The 17,183-nt window shown below is 33.9% G+C and overlaps 1 protein-coding gene across 26 annotated transcripts in view; it reads left to right on the plus strand.

Annotated features, from left to right (window-relative positions):
• CCDC91 (coiled-coil domain containing 91) overlaps window positions 1-17,183 on the plus strand; it is a 387,168-nt gene that overhangs the window by 293,510 nt on the left and 76,475 nt on the right. For all 26 annotated transcript variants that reach the window (XR_006709146.1, XR_006709147.1, XR_006709148.1 and 23 more), the window contains one exon: window positions 1,027-1,140. Coding sequence is in view for 23 of the 26 variants with exons in the window: in XM_045465034.1 (XP_045320990.1) it covers window positions 1,027-1,140 (114 nt within the window). In the remaining 3 variants the exon portion in view is untranslated. The remainder of the gene's footprint in view (window positions 1-1,026; window positions 1,141-17,183) is intronic.

Here is a 17,183-nt window from a genome sequence, read left to right on the forward strand (position 1 = left end):
CTCTTTATACCCAAGTGTGAAGATGTGTGTGTATTGTTTTGTGCTAATAATTTTCTGTATCTTCAAATTTTCTGCAGTAAACATTTTCACAATAGGAAATTCTTAATATTATTTCATATTTCCTGGGTTATTTACACATTCCTAAAATTATTTGGGGAAAAACTAAACAAAAACAAGCATACACCACAAAGTGAAAAGTCATCAAGAATAACAAAATGAAGCAAATATCCCTACCACAGTTCCAGGCATTTTCTAACTGATGGCCTGTAAAAGAAGGATGCTACCTATATAGATAAGTGGAAGTTAACAAAGTCTGTTTTGTGTCATTCGTCCAATCCATCAAATGCTATTTGAGCAGACAGTATACTTCTAGAAGTGTTATACTTCTTTAACTTTAGCCTTTTTCTCCTTATCTGAAATTCTGAAATCTCTGAGGTACTTGATTATAATTTCAGTAAAAGAGGAAGTACCACTTTTCTCCCTAGATTTCTCATTTCAACTATTAGCACACAGGGTGGAATTTTTACCTCTTATTCATGGTGTCCAGCTCTCAACATCTTAACCTGGCAGAAGTAACAAACTAGCTGTAAATCTTCACCCAGACCACACTTGATTACTGTATGATGGGAAAATTAAACGTGAATAAAACAGCTAGAGCATTAGGGTGTTCTTGGAAGAATAAACACAAGTTGGAAGTCTTATGTGGATAGTGCAAAGTACAGGAAGGCAATCAATCATGTAAACATCAAAGGAAAGGTTGGTGAGGAAGCCATTGGAGTCTGTCAGGCGCTCCCTGCAATAAATGGCTTATTCCATTTCTTTTCCCTTTCACTCAGTTTAGAAAAATGAATTCTGTAGAATCTGCAATATCCTAGAAGATTTTGTAAATTCTTATTCCTGTTTAAAGATATGCTTTTGAACAGAATGAGCTCAACCCATTGAAGAGGAGTTTTAGTTTATATAAAAGGGACACAGACATGTCATAGTGCACACCTCCCTGACTTTTTTTCCTCCTCCCACAAACAGGAAACTGTTAAGGCAGCAATAATAGAAGAGCAGAAGCGAAGTGAAAAGGCTGTGGAAGAGGCAGTGAAAAGAACAAGAGATGAATTGATAGAGTATGTAAAAGAACAGAAAAGAGTAAGTATCCCCTGAAGGGTTTTCATTTGTCCTTCCATAAACTGAAACATTGCTTTCATACAATAGCAGGGCATTAAAAAATATTTATGTCTTTTGTCAAGCTAATTTAAGAATCTCCAAGATTATTTTTCTGATATAATTGTATATTCTGATAGTTGTATCTTTAAACATAAATTCCATCTGTCAACAAAAAAGCAACACTGAATAACTTCTTGCTAGACTTCTAGAAGTGACCTATATATAGCATTTCCAACTAAACTACCTCATAAGAAGAGTAGACATTTTTAGATTTTTAAGTTTTTTGCCATAATATTGTTAATTTCTTACACTATTTGTTGAAATTTACATACACCCTTTAGGCCTTCTATGTCAACACCACTGTGGTTCTAGTAGACTTCAATACAGTTAGCAAGTTAAGGCTCTTCTGTCATAGTTTCATTTCAGAAACATAATTCAGAATATACTTCTCAGAATTCAGATTACATATTGAAGCTTTTCAAAATAAATGTCACTTCAGTGCATTGTGGTCATTAATATATGGGTTTGAGCAGTGGCCGAAAATAATGAGTCAAACGTAATTTGTAGTCTTTACAACAAATCTTTAGACTTCTTAAGTAATAACCAAGATAAGATACACTTAAGATGTTTAATATAATATCTGTAATAAACATATTCTATTATAGTATATAATAAGTTACATAATAAATTTTCTTATATATACAATGTTTTATGTTTTATTTATATGTTTAGTATAACATGTTATATATTATAGAAGTAACATGTAAGGATTATATAATATCAGGTATAAATGTGTAATATAAATATTATGTACCATTTATCCTGTGTGTGTTATATAATATAACATATAATAAAAATATAAATAAAACATAAAACTGTGTGTGTATGAGGAAACTTGACACATGATATCTAAATTTAATCGGTGATCAAAATAGCAAAATAAATAGAAAATATAAGATTATGTTTCAATTGGCAGTAAAGTGGAAGGCCAGAAGTACAGTAAAAAGTGCATGACACCGGGTTAATCACACACTCTTAATCTGAAGTCAAATTAGGTATGATACAAAGAAAATTCTCACCCCTCAATTGCTACCATTATGTTTCAACAAAGGAGAATTTGTTAGCAGAGTAAAAATTGCTAATTAGGCTTTCTAGGTAAATCATCCATTCATAGAAGCATTTTGTATGGGACTAAATTTTTACACATGTTATCCAGGTGTCTTTAAAAGCAGTTTCACCCAAATAAATTCAATAAAACCAATAAAGAGGTGCTTAACCTTCTGAAGAGAAAACTCTGAGCCAAAAATAGTCAATTGACTTTTCAGGAAGTGATATATTCTCAGAAAACTGCTATTTCCATATGTATCCCCAGAATGCTTATTTTAAATCGTCTGGTTTAAAAGTAGTCATGCAGCAAAGGAATTATAGATGCTTTCCACATATGTACAGCAATTGCAGTAGTGAAAGAACTAGACTTCAGATAAATTCAAGATGTCTTGTGGGTGCACCCTTTTTTTTTTATCAGGTTTTCTTAATAATATATGACCAATCCTTACTTGAGTTCTAAATCTGAACAAGAGATTGTAGAACAAAGCAAACCCATTTATACCATTATTTTAGTATTTTTGTATTATTTAGTCTTTTTTTATCAAAATGGGAGATTTTTCTTAAAAAAATCAAAATGATACTACTTTCTCATCAAAAGGAGTCATGTGGCTGCCATAAGAAATATTTAAAATGAGAGCAAGAAATGCCCTTATAGGAGTTATCTGGTCTCTGGTAAGCAAAGTAACCCTTGAAGACAACTGACAATGAACTCTGACACTTTAATCTGTATGTTCTTATGAATCGTATTAAAGGATTACTATTCGTTTGTATTGGGTAAACCAGTTCTCACATGTAGAGACATTCATTAAATAACAGCCACAAAATCATGAAAACATTTGACTCTGTTTGCACCAAAGTTCTACTTCTTTATGCTTGTTCCTGTATATGGTAAGGAGAATACACCTTACCTTACAGAATTGCTATGAACTACTATGTATAATAAAATAGAACAGCTAACGTAAAAATTCAATAATGTGTGCTATGATTTTTATCATTTTCACTGCATTAAGGAGAAGAACAAACTCTTAGTAGCATTATTTTTTGTTAATTAAAAATGTGCATTTTAGAAAGTTTTAGAAAATTTCTTCTGAAGTTTACAGTGTGATTCTAAAAGTTTATTTTACTCTTGTTACTAGAATCACAGAAGAGTAGGACTGATTTATTCAGTGTGCTAGTAGGAAGTTTATTACTTCCACTTGGAGATTTGGGAGTTTTTTTTTATAACACATTGTGGAATACTTTTAACATTTGAATGTTTCCATCTCTTCAAACAGAAAAGCTATAAAAAAGGAAAATGGATAAAATATCTGAAATGGAGGACCAACTATTTACTAGACCTCTTTTTTATATAACTTTTTAAGAATTTAGATTCTCTATACTCTTCTTCTTTCCAAAACTGTATTTCAGTGTTTCAAGTTAATTTGTATGAATATCTTTTGGCTTGGAAATTTTTCACAAAAAATAAGATATCTCATAGCTTACAAAGTCATAGTTAGAAGAAACAAAAGTTTTTTAGCAAATTCATAATCTTCTAGTCTCTTTCCAAAAGAGTAAATTAGGGCAACTCATCTCTACTTCTTCCTTTGTAAGATGGATTTCTATTTGCATCAGAGAAGAACACTTTTCCAGAACGAAAATTTTCCTTTCTCCTCTCCAGCTTTTTTTAACTAGAGAGTCAACTTGAGATTTTTAGCATTAGACACCTCAAAAGCCCTATAGACTTTGGTTCCAACTGGGCTTACATTCCAGTCTGTGAAGTAATCTTCCCCTTTTGAAGTTTTCAGAAATCTTTGAAGGAAGAAGTCTAATGTTGTGTTAGTTCCTGTCTTTATATGTCTTTTGTCCTAAACAATTTTTCCTTTGACATCATCTTACCCTTACCAGATTCGCTAAACGGCTAAAATGAAGACTCTTTTCCTTACATCTTTCCTTTCAGTTTTTTGCTTTTAAGAGACAAAGAAACACAGAAAAATCCAAATGCTTAACTTTTCAAATAACTTATAACTTGTCCTACACAGTATAAGATTCAGTAGAATCACATTATCACCATAGAGGGTAACATTGCTTTTTCCATATATCTGCAGTCAACAAGTTTTTAATCAATTATCCAGTCCTTTTAAGTATTACAGTTATACTAGGGATTAGAATTAAAATTGTACAAGAATTAGAATTATACTGAGAAAATGTCTTATAAACACCATTTACTAGTCTTTCTTGTTCCAAATCAATGGAAGTGTCACCAAATTTTGTAAATACTATTCATCTGATCTGAGCATCTTTGACAGACAAAGGGGCTACCTATACATGTACTAATTAAGTGAATTATAATTTTCACTGAAATTGGGGCACCTGGGTGGCTCAGTCGGTTAAGCGTCCGACTTCGGCTCAGCTCATGATCTCGCAGTTTGTGAGTTCCAGCCAGGCTCTGTGCTGACAGCTCTGAGCCTGGAGCCTACTTTGCATTCTGTGTCTCCCTCTCTCTGCTCCTTGCCTGCTAACACTCTGTCTCTCTGTCTCTCTCCCTCTCTCTCAGAAATAAATAATCATAATAATAATAATTTACACTGAAATTGCATCCTAAATTATTTGCTAAGTTGGCTACATGGTACTTATACTGTTAGTCCAAGTCATAATAATAACCAAAAATTGGTATGGAATCAAAATATCCAAACAAGGAGATCTTTTTAAGTGATCAATCAGAAAAATAATTCAAATTGATAATGGATCTGTCCCAGTGATAAAAATGCCTTCCTTTTAAGTATTCGAAGTAATAGGGTTTTTTTTAATCTTCTGTAAAGTCTATCTTGTTAAGCTCAGAAGAAATAATGATTATATTGAATTTGCAGTCAGCATGCGATTGAAAAGCTAGTGTTTTGCAGCTTCAGCTCTTATACGTTTTCTGTCAGTTGGTGAAAAGTATCTAATTTTTATATAATCTTATAAGTCTTCTCTATAATTTTTAGAGCCGCAAAGAAAAGATAAATAGGATCATCTGCAAAGATTTCAGCAGGGTACCTTCAAGTGTAGTGCTTTGCATTGGAATGTATTTCATTAAAATTTAAATTTTGGTTTAAACTCTCTTGAATCATTATAAATTCTATATTAGAGATTGCAAACTAAAGCTCAAGGTTCAAGTCTGGTTTGCTGTTTGTTTTGTAAATAAAGTTTTACTGAAACACACAGCATACCCATTCATTTATGTATTGTTTTTAGCTGGTTTCATGTTGCAACAGCAGAGTGGTTTGAGAAACTATCGGGACCATATAACCATCTGGCCCTTTATAGAGAAAAGTTCATCAGTGTCCCTTCTAGACCATCAAAATCATCTTGTGGGGAAAATTTCTTCCTGTCAGGCCTTTAAAATATTTATTCTTTCATTGTGCCTCATTGTAACTAGACAATAGAAATTCCATAGGTGCCATTCTGGAAAAGATTTCTCTCTCAATATTAATTGCCAGGTAAGGTATTATAATATATCAAATCTTGTGTTTAGTGCCAGAAACTTTATTTTAGACTAAAGGAGATTGTAGAAAAATGAGATAGGAAAGACCACATCCCTTGACTCTTCCCTAGGGAGGAAGAATTTGTGGTTTATAATGACCTATGGCCCTTGGAATAAAATGGAGTGTTCCAACCCATCCCACAAGTTAAGACTGTTACACATGAGCTTGCTATGAGGGAGGAAGTGTGAATAACATTCAGCAAGCAACAACTACTCACAGCCAAGCAGTGATTCCTAAAAAATAAAATCTTGTCCAAATGTAATAAAAGATTATTTTTTTTTCCTCTTAACCAGAATTATGGCCTGTGTTTTTTAAGTCACCTCCAGGAAAATAATCTTCACTTTAGAGGATCCTTTTAATTTAGATCTTTAGAGAAGACTAAGGAGCAATTATCTTACTTCAAAGTTTTTGTGGTCAAGTCATTGTCAGAATTTCTTAATTTTAAAAGGACTCTTTTAATCCAGTTTTGCTATGTATTCTTTAGTGTTTGCGCCTCAGACTATTTATTAAGAGTTAGTATTTGGCCAAAATGAACTCTTCAATCAGTTCTACAGTTACTTGACTTAAACATGATTTCAAGACAGTTATTTAACTCCTTGTGGTGCTTGACTTTTCTTCTGTTAACAATATGGAAGTTCCACTGTCTGATCTGTAATGTCTCTTACACCTCTAAAATCTATCAACATTGTGTGTAACATTTTCCTTGACAACTGGTAAATCTTTCGAGAGGCTTTTAATTCTTGGTATAAATCAGTTGCATCATACTAGTGATTTTATACATTATTTATGCATTAATGTGGAAAAGGACACTTTCGAACATCCCCCGGTCTTCTGCCTCATTTTCAATGATCTGTCAAATTATTACAATGACAGTTGGCTTCATTCTTCATTTTCATTCTAATTAATTAGCCTAATTAACTTGCTCCTACTCATCCTGGGGTAGGCTGTATCATCACCTATGCAAGAAGCATCTGCCCTTCTAACTATATTTGGGTATCATGTCAGAAAATGCTTCTGTCTGATCAAGGCCTAGTAAATTGAATGTACCCTCACATGTACTTGCTGCCCTTTCAGTCGTACCTCATTTTTTAATGCCAAAGGGAATTAAAGCTTCTGCACACAACCTGTATTTTAAGTTCATGCATAAAAAATTTACCTTCCAAATTTATAAAATTTCACCCATTTCAAATGGCACAATAACAAATAAATAGAAAGGTAGATAGATTTAGAAATAGCCAGTGCAAATCATTTTGCCACCTGATATTTCACTAGCTCATAAATTTATCCTCTCTAGATATAAAGAACAGAAAACTTAATTCAGAGGAGGGTTAGTGAAACCAGTGAGGTGAATAGGTTTCAAAAGTTTATGTAGTTTATAGAGGTGTGGTCTAAAAAATTATTTATTTTTTTCCGTCTTGCAATCTTTGAAAATTTATTTCATACAGTATACCTTAAAATAAAATTTATTGCCATCCTTCACTTTATATTTTAACAGTCTTCTTGACCCTCTTTCTTATTTTGCTATACTTAGTTGCATAAGAATAACCTTAAAAAAATTTGCTGACATGTGAATAGTCATGGTCTCTGGTGAGGGAGATCACTGTTGATCATTTCCATTTCAACAGTGGAGTAATTGAAAAGATAGATACAACTTCATGCTTCATTAAAGCCAATTACTATATCTGTTTCAGGAAATAACAACATATGCTCCAATTTAGAATTAAAATAACAATTTAATTAAGTACACATAAGAACTAATAGGTATACCAATTAATGTACTCTGTTTGGGGGATAGCATTTTGTTTAAAGAAAAAAACTTCTAAATCAAAGTACAGTAAGTAAATACTTCTGTTGAGGTCATTTAGAATCTAAAAATGCTTATCTCTGTTTTTGTGTAGCAACTTAAACTATTCATTTAAATAATTATCCAGTCACTTCTCAAATTATCACAATGACAGTTGGCTTTATTCTTCAATGAAATGTTTTAACTCTTTTTTAAATACTCAAATGACTTTTCTCCACCAGTACGCTATACCAAAGTTCTTAAAATTTAGATGGTGATAAGAATTGATTCAAAACAAAGACAAATCAACAAAATGTCAACTTTGAGTCATAGCTTGTGTCACTTGGGAATTGACACACCTGATGGATATAGTATCATGGAAGGCCTATAAGCAAGGTATAGCATTTGAGATCGACCCAACCCAGTGAAGCTTTTACTCAGAACGTCTGGATATCTCATAATATAAATGGTGAGCAACTGGTCGAGAAGGAAAAACCAGACGTCAGACCTAGAGGAAGCAGTAGCTATCAAAGGCCTCAAAATTGAAATGATGATAACAGTGATGATGAAAGCTAATACTTATGTACCATTTACCATATTCCAGGCACTAGTCTAAGGAGTGTGTGTGTGTGTGTGTGTGTGTGTGTGTGTTCATTGTTAAGAATATTACTAGCCACCAAATCATAAAACTAGAAAGTGATAGTCTGGCTCTGGAGCCTGAGCTGTTTACCAGCAATCTACCTATGTGAGCAAGATACAGCAATAAAGAATAGCAATAAAGAATTATCTTATTATGATATGACTGTTAAAAGCACACCTAGAAATGTTCAGCTTTAGTGGAATTGAAGTTGTTGAAGTGAAATGTTCTGTATCAGAAAACAATACAAAACAAAAATCATTTATTGAGTGCCAAGTTTGTCCAAAATATTATGGCAGCTGCTTTATTTACACTGTTTCACATAATCCTCAAAACAACTCTGAAATAATATCTGCTCTTTGCAGACGAGGAAAATTGAAAGTCAGTGATATTTGATCATGGCGCAAGATCAGTAAGAGAGTCAAAATTTTAACTTGGTTCTGTCTGACTGCAAACCATATAGGGAGATGCCCCAGTAGCTCCTTAAGTCTGATTAGATAATTTGCTTTCTGCATTACTTTTCATACAGTAGTCTAGGATTGTCAGTTTCTCCACTAGCAGGCTTTTAATCCCCTTTCTACTTTTCCAGGCTCTATTTGGATAAATTAAATAAATTAGCTCCATCCAGACAAATGAGGAAGTAGAAAAACAAGGATAGTGTACAGTCATACAGAGTTCACTTGGGAAATTGCTTGCAGTTATGTATTGCATACGATTTATAAGTTATTTTTAAGTAGCTTTTTCACCTACCGGGAACTTCTGAGGACCCTAGCAAAGACAATTGGTTTAGATAGCTTAAATATTATTTCTGCAGGGTTTTAAGATTTGATTTATATAGCAAAGAGGACTGATATTTTTCTAGTTGGCGTGACCGTGTTAGGTAGTAGTAAAAGATTGACAAAGTCTTAAAATGAAGTTTTATGAGATGTACAACATAAATTAAGCTGTGACGTTAAAACCACCACCAGCTTATGTGATAGCAGTGATAAGGTAACGATAACTTTGCTTTGTCTTTTTTAAAACCATTCTAGCTCTATTATTCCAGGTGGTATTATCTCTATCTTTAGTTCTCATAAAAATCTTTATGGGTATATTCAAGGAGTTAGTACACATTTCTACTCACATACAGGCTAATGCCAAACTCCCTTAAAATTATACTCCTGTAGGAATGAAAAAGAAAACTAACATGTCAGATTATTTCAGTCCTTTAAAATAGATCCAAATATACAAGTCATTATTGCAAACAAGTTTTTATGTAGCAAATTAAGAAAACTGAATCATGATCCCAACATAATCTGCTTGAAAACCAATTTTGTTAAATTTTGAAGTTAGTTGGCATGGATAATATTTTTTTACAAAAACTTGATTTTATATTGTTTTAGCACAGAACTAAGTAGTATAATCCTAGTATTTACTTGCCTGACACTTCTCAATGGCTCTTGATTCTTAATTTAATCTTGCTAGATAGAAGAAATTGTCATTTAAAAGAAAGATGCAGTGTTCGAACAGTAACAATTCAGGCTTTGCACTAATACCTGCAAGAGTTTCTCGTAAAACATTTACAAATAATATAACTTTCTCTTGTGTACTTTGAACAATTGGCTATAGAAATTATATCTGTGGGATTGTAGACTTACTCTATAATAAGTTAATGTTCTTTATATCACCTGCATATTTATGAATATCTGTTGTTTCCCATTCTTTGACTTATTTTTTAAATGTATAAATAATTAAGAGATGAGTTATTTTTCATGTGCTACTTTTTAACTGAAATTCTTGAAATGACTATTATTTCTTTGTCAAAATTTACTTTCAGTAGAAAGGAGATGGTATTATTACCAAAAGACACTAGTAGTTTTTACATTTAAACTACTTGATTTATTATATAGTTGTTTTCCATCATATGTATCTCCTCAGCCATCAGTTCCTTCCTTTGAAAAAATAGCAAAAATAACAATTTGGTTTGTAACTAATAGTGCCTTGGAAACAGCATGAAAAAATCATTTTCTAAGAGATGCGGTATTTTTCTTCTCATATGAAAACAGAGAAAACCTCCTTGACATTCTGTTTGTTGCTGATTCATATGCACTGACATGACCTCTCTGTGCTCCTGTCTTGCTCTGGAAGCTTTGTGCTCCCTCTTTAAAGGAAGGCCAATTATTTAATACATGTGAACTCTAGTCTGTAACAGAGAGGAAGCAGATACATCATTTATTATCATCACATTATTTCTGAATGAAATCCATTAGATTATGGGTGAATCACATGTCTGCCTTAGTCTTTGACTAGATTGTCAGACAGTTTTTCTTAATTTTTAAAATAAAGAATACTAAATGGATAGACAAGACATAATTGTACTTCTTTCTCTGGGATTGATGCAGCAATGTACATCTCTTATTTTATCTCCTTTTAAAGATATTATTCTGTATTCTTTTTCTAGTCATTTTTCATCAATTCTCCTCATCATTGATTGGTTCAGTTGAGATTCCATGCATGAGATTCCATAATCCTTAGTTTTATACATAAAGGTGCAGCATTCACATGAGTTTACCCCCTAAGAACTAATTTTTATCGTTGCATCCCTTTAACAGAAAATTTGCAGTTACCCTGATTAAGATCCTATAAATATCTGACAAGTTGTTGGTCTACTCGAAAACTGTTTATTTTTAAAATTCAGATTGAATTCCTAATTTTAAGCAATAGAAGTTGACTCTGACTGCTTAAGCAGAAAAAGGAGTTTATTTATTAAGAGGTTATTGGGATGGGAAAATGGGCTTTGAAATTCAGCTTCCAAAAGCAAACCCCAAAACCATGACATAGAACTGGCCTCATGAGGAAATCTCATTGCTGCTGCTTCCCCACCAAACTCCCCCCAAACTTATTGCTTTCACATCCCCACCTAACACCACTTGTGTATCACTGACTGCATCTCACAGCCTCTGGCTAAATCTCTGCCTCTACCCTCACCAGTTAAAAAAGTCCCATATGGAGTTTCATTCATCAGATTGCTCATTTCTTACTGAAATCTCATGGGTGTAAACCGGGTTGGTAGACCTTTGATCACATGTCTGCCTATATACTGGGTACAAAAACAAGCTAAGAAAATACTCTTTGTGCATTCTGTCTCACAGTGACTAAACTTATAAGCATAGGATATCTCCTGATATGTTAAGGGTTTTTCCAAAATGCCAAAACAAGAAAATATGACAAACATACACTATCCTACATTGCTTGGCTATTCAACATCAATTTATATATACCCTTTGCTAATACTTAAACCTAACCTTCAAAATAGACCCTTCTTCCATACTTAACAATATTAACGGTAACATCAGGTAAAGTAAGAGCAAAATACTTCAGCTATCCCTTATAAAAACAAAATGTGTTCACAAAGGGAATGGCCTCAAATCTGTTGCAGCAACCTACCACAAGGCAAGTATAGCTGAGAGTGTGAGTGATCTGATCATATGATCTCTGCTGTAAGAACTTTCTCAAGTCTCATTCCATATATGTCACAATCACTTAATATGGCTTGCTACTGAGCATGCCTAATTTAATAGTTCAGTGAATCAGCTAAACCAAGTTCATTTGGGGCAGATCAGGTCACATTTATTTTTTCCACAGTCCAATATACAGACTCTAATAGGACTTAGTAGCAAGCTAAACGCTCCTTTCCAAAGGAACAAATTTCCTGCCTGATGATGTTGCTCCAAAACTTTAGAGATCTCAGTTGGGATTCCTCAATCAGAACTTGCCACAGGCTCCATCTAGCATTCGGATAAAATATTGGCAGTTCTAAGTACATTGAATCAGTAGATCATGAAGGCCAGGTAGATACTCTGTAGCCCGGATTAACTAGGAGGGCTCCTTTTTCCTCTTGTGCCCACTCATAGCTGTGGGCATTCAGGTCATTTTATAAATAGGTCAAAGCAAGATTCCCAATGTGATATATATTACTTTCAAAAGACACATGCCACTGCGCCTCTTTCTTGGTGGCAGGAGGCACAAGGCACAGTTACTTTTAACTTTGTAGAGGTTATCCTGATACACTTAAGATCACTGGGCCCTCAGAAACTTCACCGAGGTGTAGCTCTTACATATTCATATAATGTGTCTCCCACCTTACTACACTTATATTAGACTTACAGATGTGTTTAACATATCTGTACAAAGAATCCTGAATATTTATTACCTCCAGCTTTCCAGGTCCTGGAGACATAATGTCATCAATATAGTTGTCCTATGTTTTGGCGAGACAGTAATGGTCTTTGTGAAATATATTGCAGTTCAGAGCCAAATAATTTATATAACCCTAAGATAGAATGGTTTATTGCTCTATGAAAGCAGCTGTTACAGGTGTTCTCTCTCTGTTGGGAAAGAGGAAGAAAAATCATTTGCAGATTAATAGTCATATACCTGGTGCTGAGAGCTTGAGTAAAGAATGTACATCTGCAATAGCAGCTGCTTATGAAATCACTATCTGATGAAGCCTCTGGTAATCTACTATCCTTCTCCAGTGCCATTTGTGTGTTTAAGGTCCTAGTGGGCTGAATGTGAGGCAGATTCAGGGTAAAACTCCAGTCATCATTTGATTCCTACAATCATCCTTTGTGACCACTAATCCACAGTGGTATTCTAGGTCCCTTGTTTTTTAGGATTAGTTCAGAGCTGTTATACAACAGTACTCAAAAGACCTGGTATTTCCCTTTCTTCGGTGCAGTTACCTTGATGAGAAAGGCCAAGCTTACAGTTTACAGTTTACACCTCTGATGTCATTACAAGCTGTATCTTTAGGAACTTGCATTCTCTTCTTTGCTCAGAAAGCTCTGAGTCTGCAAATAATTGACAGGACTAGAAATTGGAAAAAATGTTATAAATTTTTGTTGTAGTGGCTCAAGACAGGCATCTCTTCATTAAACCTGGGAATCTTATAATTTTATTAAATTGGAATTTTTTTATGCCTATCTGTTATATGGATCATTTGATCAAGTAGCCAAAGCCAATGGTCAGTGTGGGCCAAAGCATTCTGATTACAACTCAACTCCATGGAAAGCAGCATGAGCACTTCTGGTCTATAAAAAATGGACAATGTTGTCCACCAGTGCTGGCTTTTCCTTCCCCAGGAGCATTAGGGAATAGTTCTTCGCTGCGATTTTTGTCTTGAACTGAGAATTTAGAATTGTGAACATTTCATTATCTTTTTTAAAGCTGTGCTGTGGAAATAAAAGCAAGTAATTTTGTCTTCTTCACACTCTTTATATTGTTGTTCCATATTAGTAGTCTCTGGATCTTCCGAAGTCTTGCCTTCATTGATCACTTCATGTCAAGTGACTGTAGGTAATAATTTTTTACTTTGCTACTCTGCAGGCCGCCAAATGTTGCTTTTTATTTTTTTTTTCTCTTTCAGAAAACTGGCTGGAATTTTAGAGCCATCAGCCCTTAGAGAGCCAGAACTAACCATAGATCTTTCTGATATTCCTGAGGTTACATTGCCTTCAGCCGCTGCTTAGTAGCCATTTAGTGTCAATCAGAGTTTTTCTGGCTACTTAAACAGTAAAAAAGCTTATTAAAAGGAAATTGAAGAGTTGACCAAATTGTTGAAAGCCGGAGAACCAGGATGAAGGTTAAGCTTCCGGAAACAATACCAAAACTACACCACAAAACTTGTTCAAAGATAAGTCCTTCTTTGCTGCAACATTCCCATCAAGCACCAAAAGAACCCATTGCTTAATGCAACCATTGCAATATCCAACAGTTGAATGTGTCTCATCCATATGAGCAAAATGGTTGATCTACAGAGCTTCCTTCCTCTTGTTCTTTCTGAATCAAAGTCTATTACAGTCAACTCTGATTAGCAGAGCCTTGGGAGTAGAGCAGGTTAGATAACTAAGTTTTCTGAGTTTTACCTAGGGGAGTCATACCTCATAAGGCTAGAAATTCATCAAACACAGGAAGGGTATCAAAAATCAGAGAACATTATAAATGGCCACTACATATTTTGGGAATTTTTTCCAAGTTGCTATGGTTACTGTAGAAATATTTTTCCAGCTTTTTAGTCTCATGGCTAATTCTAAATCTGATCCTTTGAAGTCAAACTACATGGGTTTCATTCTTACTAAATCAGGACTTTAGCAGTCGCCAGGTTCATCAGACATCTTGTAGAAAGTTTGCCACTTGGACACCACAAGTTCATACTTTCTCAAATAATCTGAGGTTTCTACAGTTACGCCTAAGTGATGTGACACTATTCAGAGGATATGCAGTATTTGGATAGATAAGGTTTTTGTTCCATGTATTTGTGCTAAAAATAGATAGTTTTAGAAGATATATGTAAATAGATATTTTTTTTAAGTTTTAGTGATTAAATTTGTTCTTGCATTAACCAACAATTTTTACCTTTGGTAATTTAGGGACATCTTTTATACATTAATTATAGTACTTGTTTTCATAGAGTGATGGCCACAAAGATTCCTGAAGTAGAAAGAACTTGATTAACTTGTAATTCACCTAGATTAAATTTTAGTTGTCTCTTGTATCCTTGGAAACATCTTTGTTCTCTGTATTTACTTCACTCTCTTATCAGTGGATCTATTTCTTCTAAATCCTCTCCATTTTCTTGCTGTCAAGCCTGTTATCCATGACCTCTGCTATGTTTTTCAACTCTAAAGAAACTAAAGAAAATAAGAAACTAGATAGCAAAGTACTCTTTGTCATATTTAAGTCACATATGTTCTAAGTCTGAAAAAGGAGAATCTTTAGTCCCTAACTGTGTAATAAATACATAGGTTTTGTTCTGTCTATTTTCACGGATCCTTTTTACTTCTGTCTTTGTTTGAGATTGTGGGCTATAGAAGATTATGGCTGCCCAAACCCTGGCTGCCAGTCAGAACATTATTATACTAGTAAGTTTCAACATTAGATCCCTCCAATCCATTTGAGGCTTTTCCAGATAATGTTTTCCAGCCTAGATAATTTTCTGAACATTGGAGTTGAAGTACAATATTTTAGGATAAATCCTATATCCAACATTCAGTGTATGTTGGGATCGATTCATTAAATGATCCTACTATTCTTGATACCAAGATTTTTCAAATTTTCATATTTTTCACATGCATAATGTGATCATTACCTTGTACCAGGAACATATTAATCATAGTTTCTTTGCCATTTTACAAGAATTTTAATGTCTGCTTTTTATTCATCTGTGGGGACATTTGGCATATAAAATAACTTTGTTGCTTAGTTTTTCCTTTATAGTTTAGAGTGCTTATTCATTTAAGATTTAGTGTGACTATAATATATTCAACACTTTGCTTTTGTCCTCAATATTTATTCCATTCCTGTGGTTCACATTTTCCTCTTCTTATGTATCATGTGTTGAAAATGAAAATATCTTGTCTGGGGTGGAGCTTAGCCACTGGACTAAACAAACATGCTCTCCTTCTGCTCTTAGTTGATTTTAGTGGTTAAATTACTAAAAAATCCTGTTAATAAAAAAAGAAGTTTTACATCTACCTTTTTTTATTGTGTACTTTAATAGTTAGTAAAAGTCCCTTCCTTTCAACTCTCCCACCAAAATGCAACTTGTTCACTCATATTTCTTTCATGTTTAAGACTCTGACATTAGTAGTCAACAGATTAATGAAAATAGCATAGACTTTCAAGAATCAAAGTTTTTGAATTTAGTGAAAGAAATTAAACCACTTGAGCAGAGTTTCTAAAAGTCAGAGGGTATCTATTATGGGCTATCCAAGGCATGTTCTTCTTACATCGATAGCAGAAGTGCAAGAGGGGAAACCCAAGAATGTGAACAAGTTTTTGACTGTGTCACCTCTGACATCTTGTGGGCCAAAGCAAGTCATATGGCCAAGCCCAAGGTCAAAAGGGAGAAAAGTACATTTCACCCAGTACTAGGCCAACCATGTTGCACAGTCAAATTCAACATCAGTGGAGTGGAAAACTAATCCTCCCATGGAGGTGGAGAAAAAGAATGGGTTAATGGTTGCCAAACAGTAATCTAATCTACCAAATAAACCAGTCTCGGCAAGCTACTCTCTCTTCTACTAACCTTACTTTATCATGTCATGATTCCATTTTATTTTCTTCTTAGTATATAACATTATCTGAAACTATTTTAATAGTTTATATTGCATTTTTCATTCAATCATCAAATAACATCAGCCACCTACTATGTACTAGGAAGTACTCTAAGTACTGGAGATGCATCAATTAAAAAAAACAGACAAAAATCTGTATTAATTGTCTATCTCCCTCATTAAAGTATCTTGTCTATTTTGTTCACCACTGTATTCTCAGTATCTCAGAGTAAGCCTGGCACATAGCAGATGTTCAAGAAGATTTTGTTTTGAGGCACCTGGGTGGCTCAGTCAGTTAAGCATCCAACTTCAGCTCAGGTCATGATCTCATGGTTTGTGAGTTTGAGCCCCACGTTGGGATCTGTACTGACAGTGCAGAAGCTGCTTGGGATTCTCTTGCTCTTGCTCTTTTGCTTTCAAAATAAATAAATTAGAATTTTAAAATAAAAAGAAAAGAAAATTCTGTTTCATGAATGAAGAAATGACATTAAACATTTATGTGATATAACTCCATTTGTTTAGATCCTCTGCTTATTAGGCAGCTTTCTGATTATGACTTGTTTACAACACAGGGAAGTTTTTATAGAGTCTGGTGAACTTGACTTACTGTGACTCTTTTGAGAGAAAGATTTGTGCTTAGTATTGTGGAAATCTGAGGTCTTTACCTACACAGCTAAAAACCAGTCCTTCAATGTAGTAGACTCACCATGGTAAAAACACCCTGAGAAACTTAGAGATGGATACCATTGGCTAAGTATACTTTTAATTCCCTTCTAAGCAGATACATAGCAAGCACAAAGGATATGTGAAGAGTGAAATTAATACCATTACCAGGTTTTGAATCATGAAAATCTGTGCTGCCCATTTGCTTTGGGCTTTTAAAGCTCTGTTTCAATAAC

This window comes from Leopardus geoffroyi, chromosome B4, assembly GCF_018350155.1.
Source record: "Leopardus geoffroyi isolate Oge1 chromosome B4, O.geoffroyi_Oge1_pat1.0, whole genome shotgun sequence".
NCBI classification, from domain to species: domain Eukaryota; kingdom Metazoa; phylum Chordata; class Mammalia; order Carnivora; family Felidae; genus Leopardus; species Leopardus geoffroyi.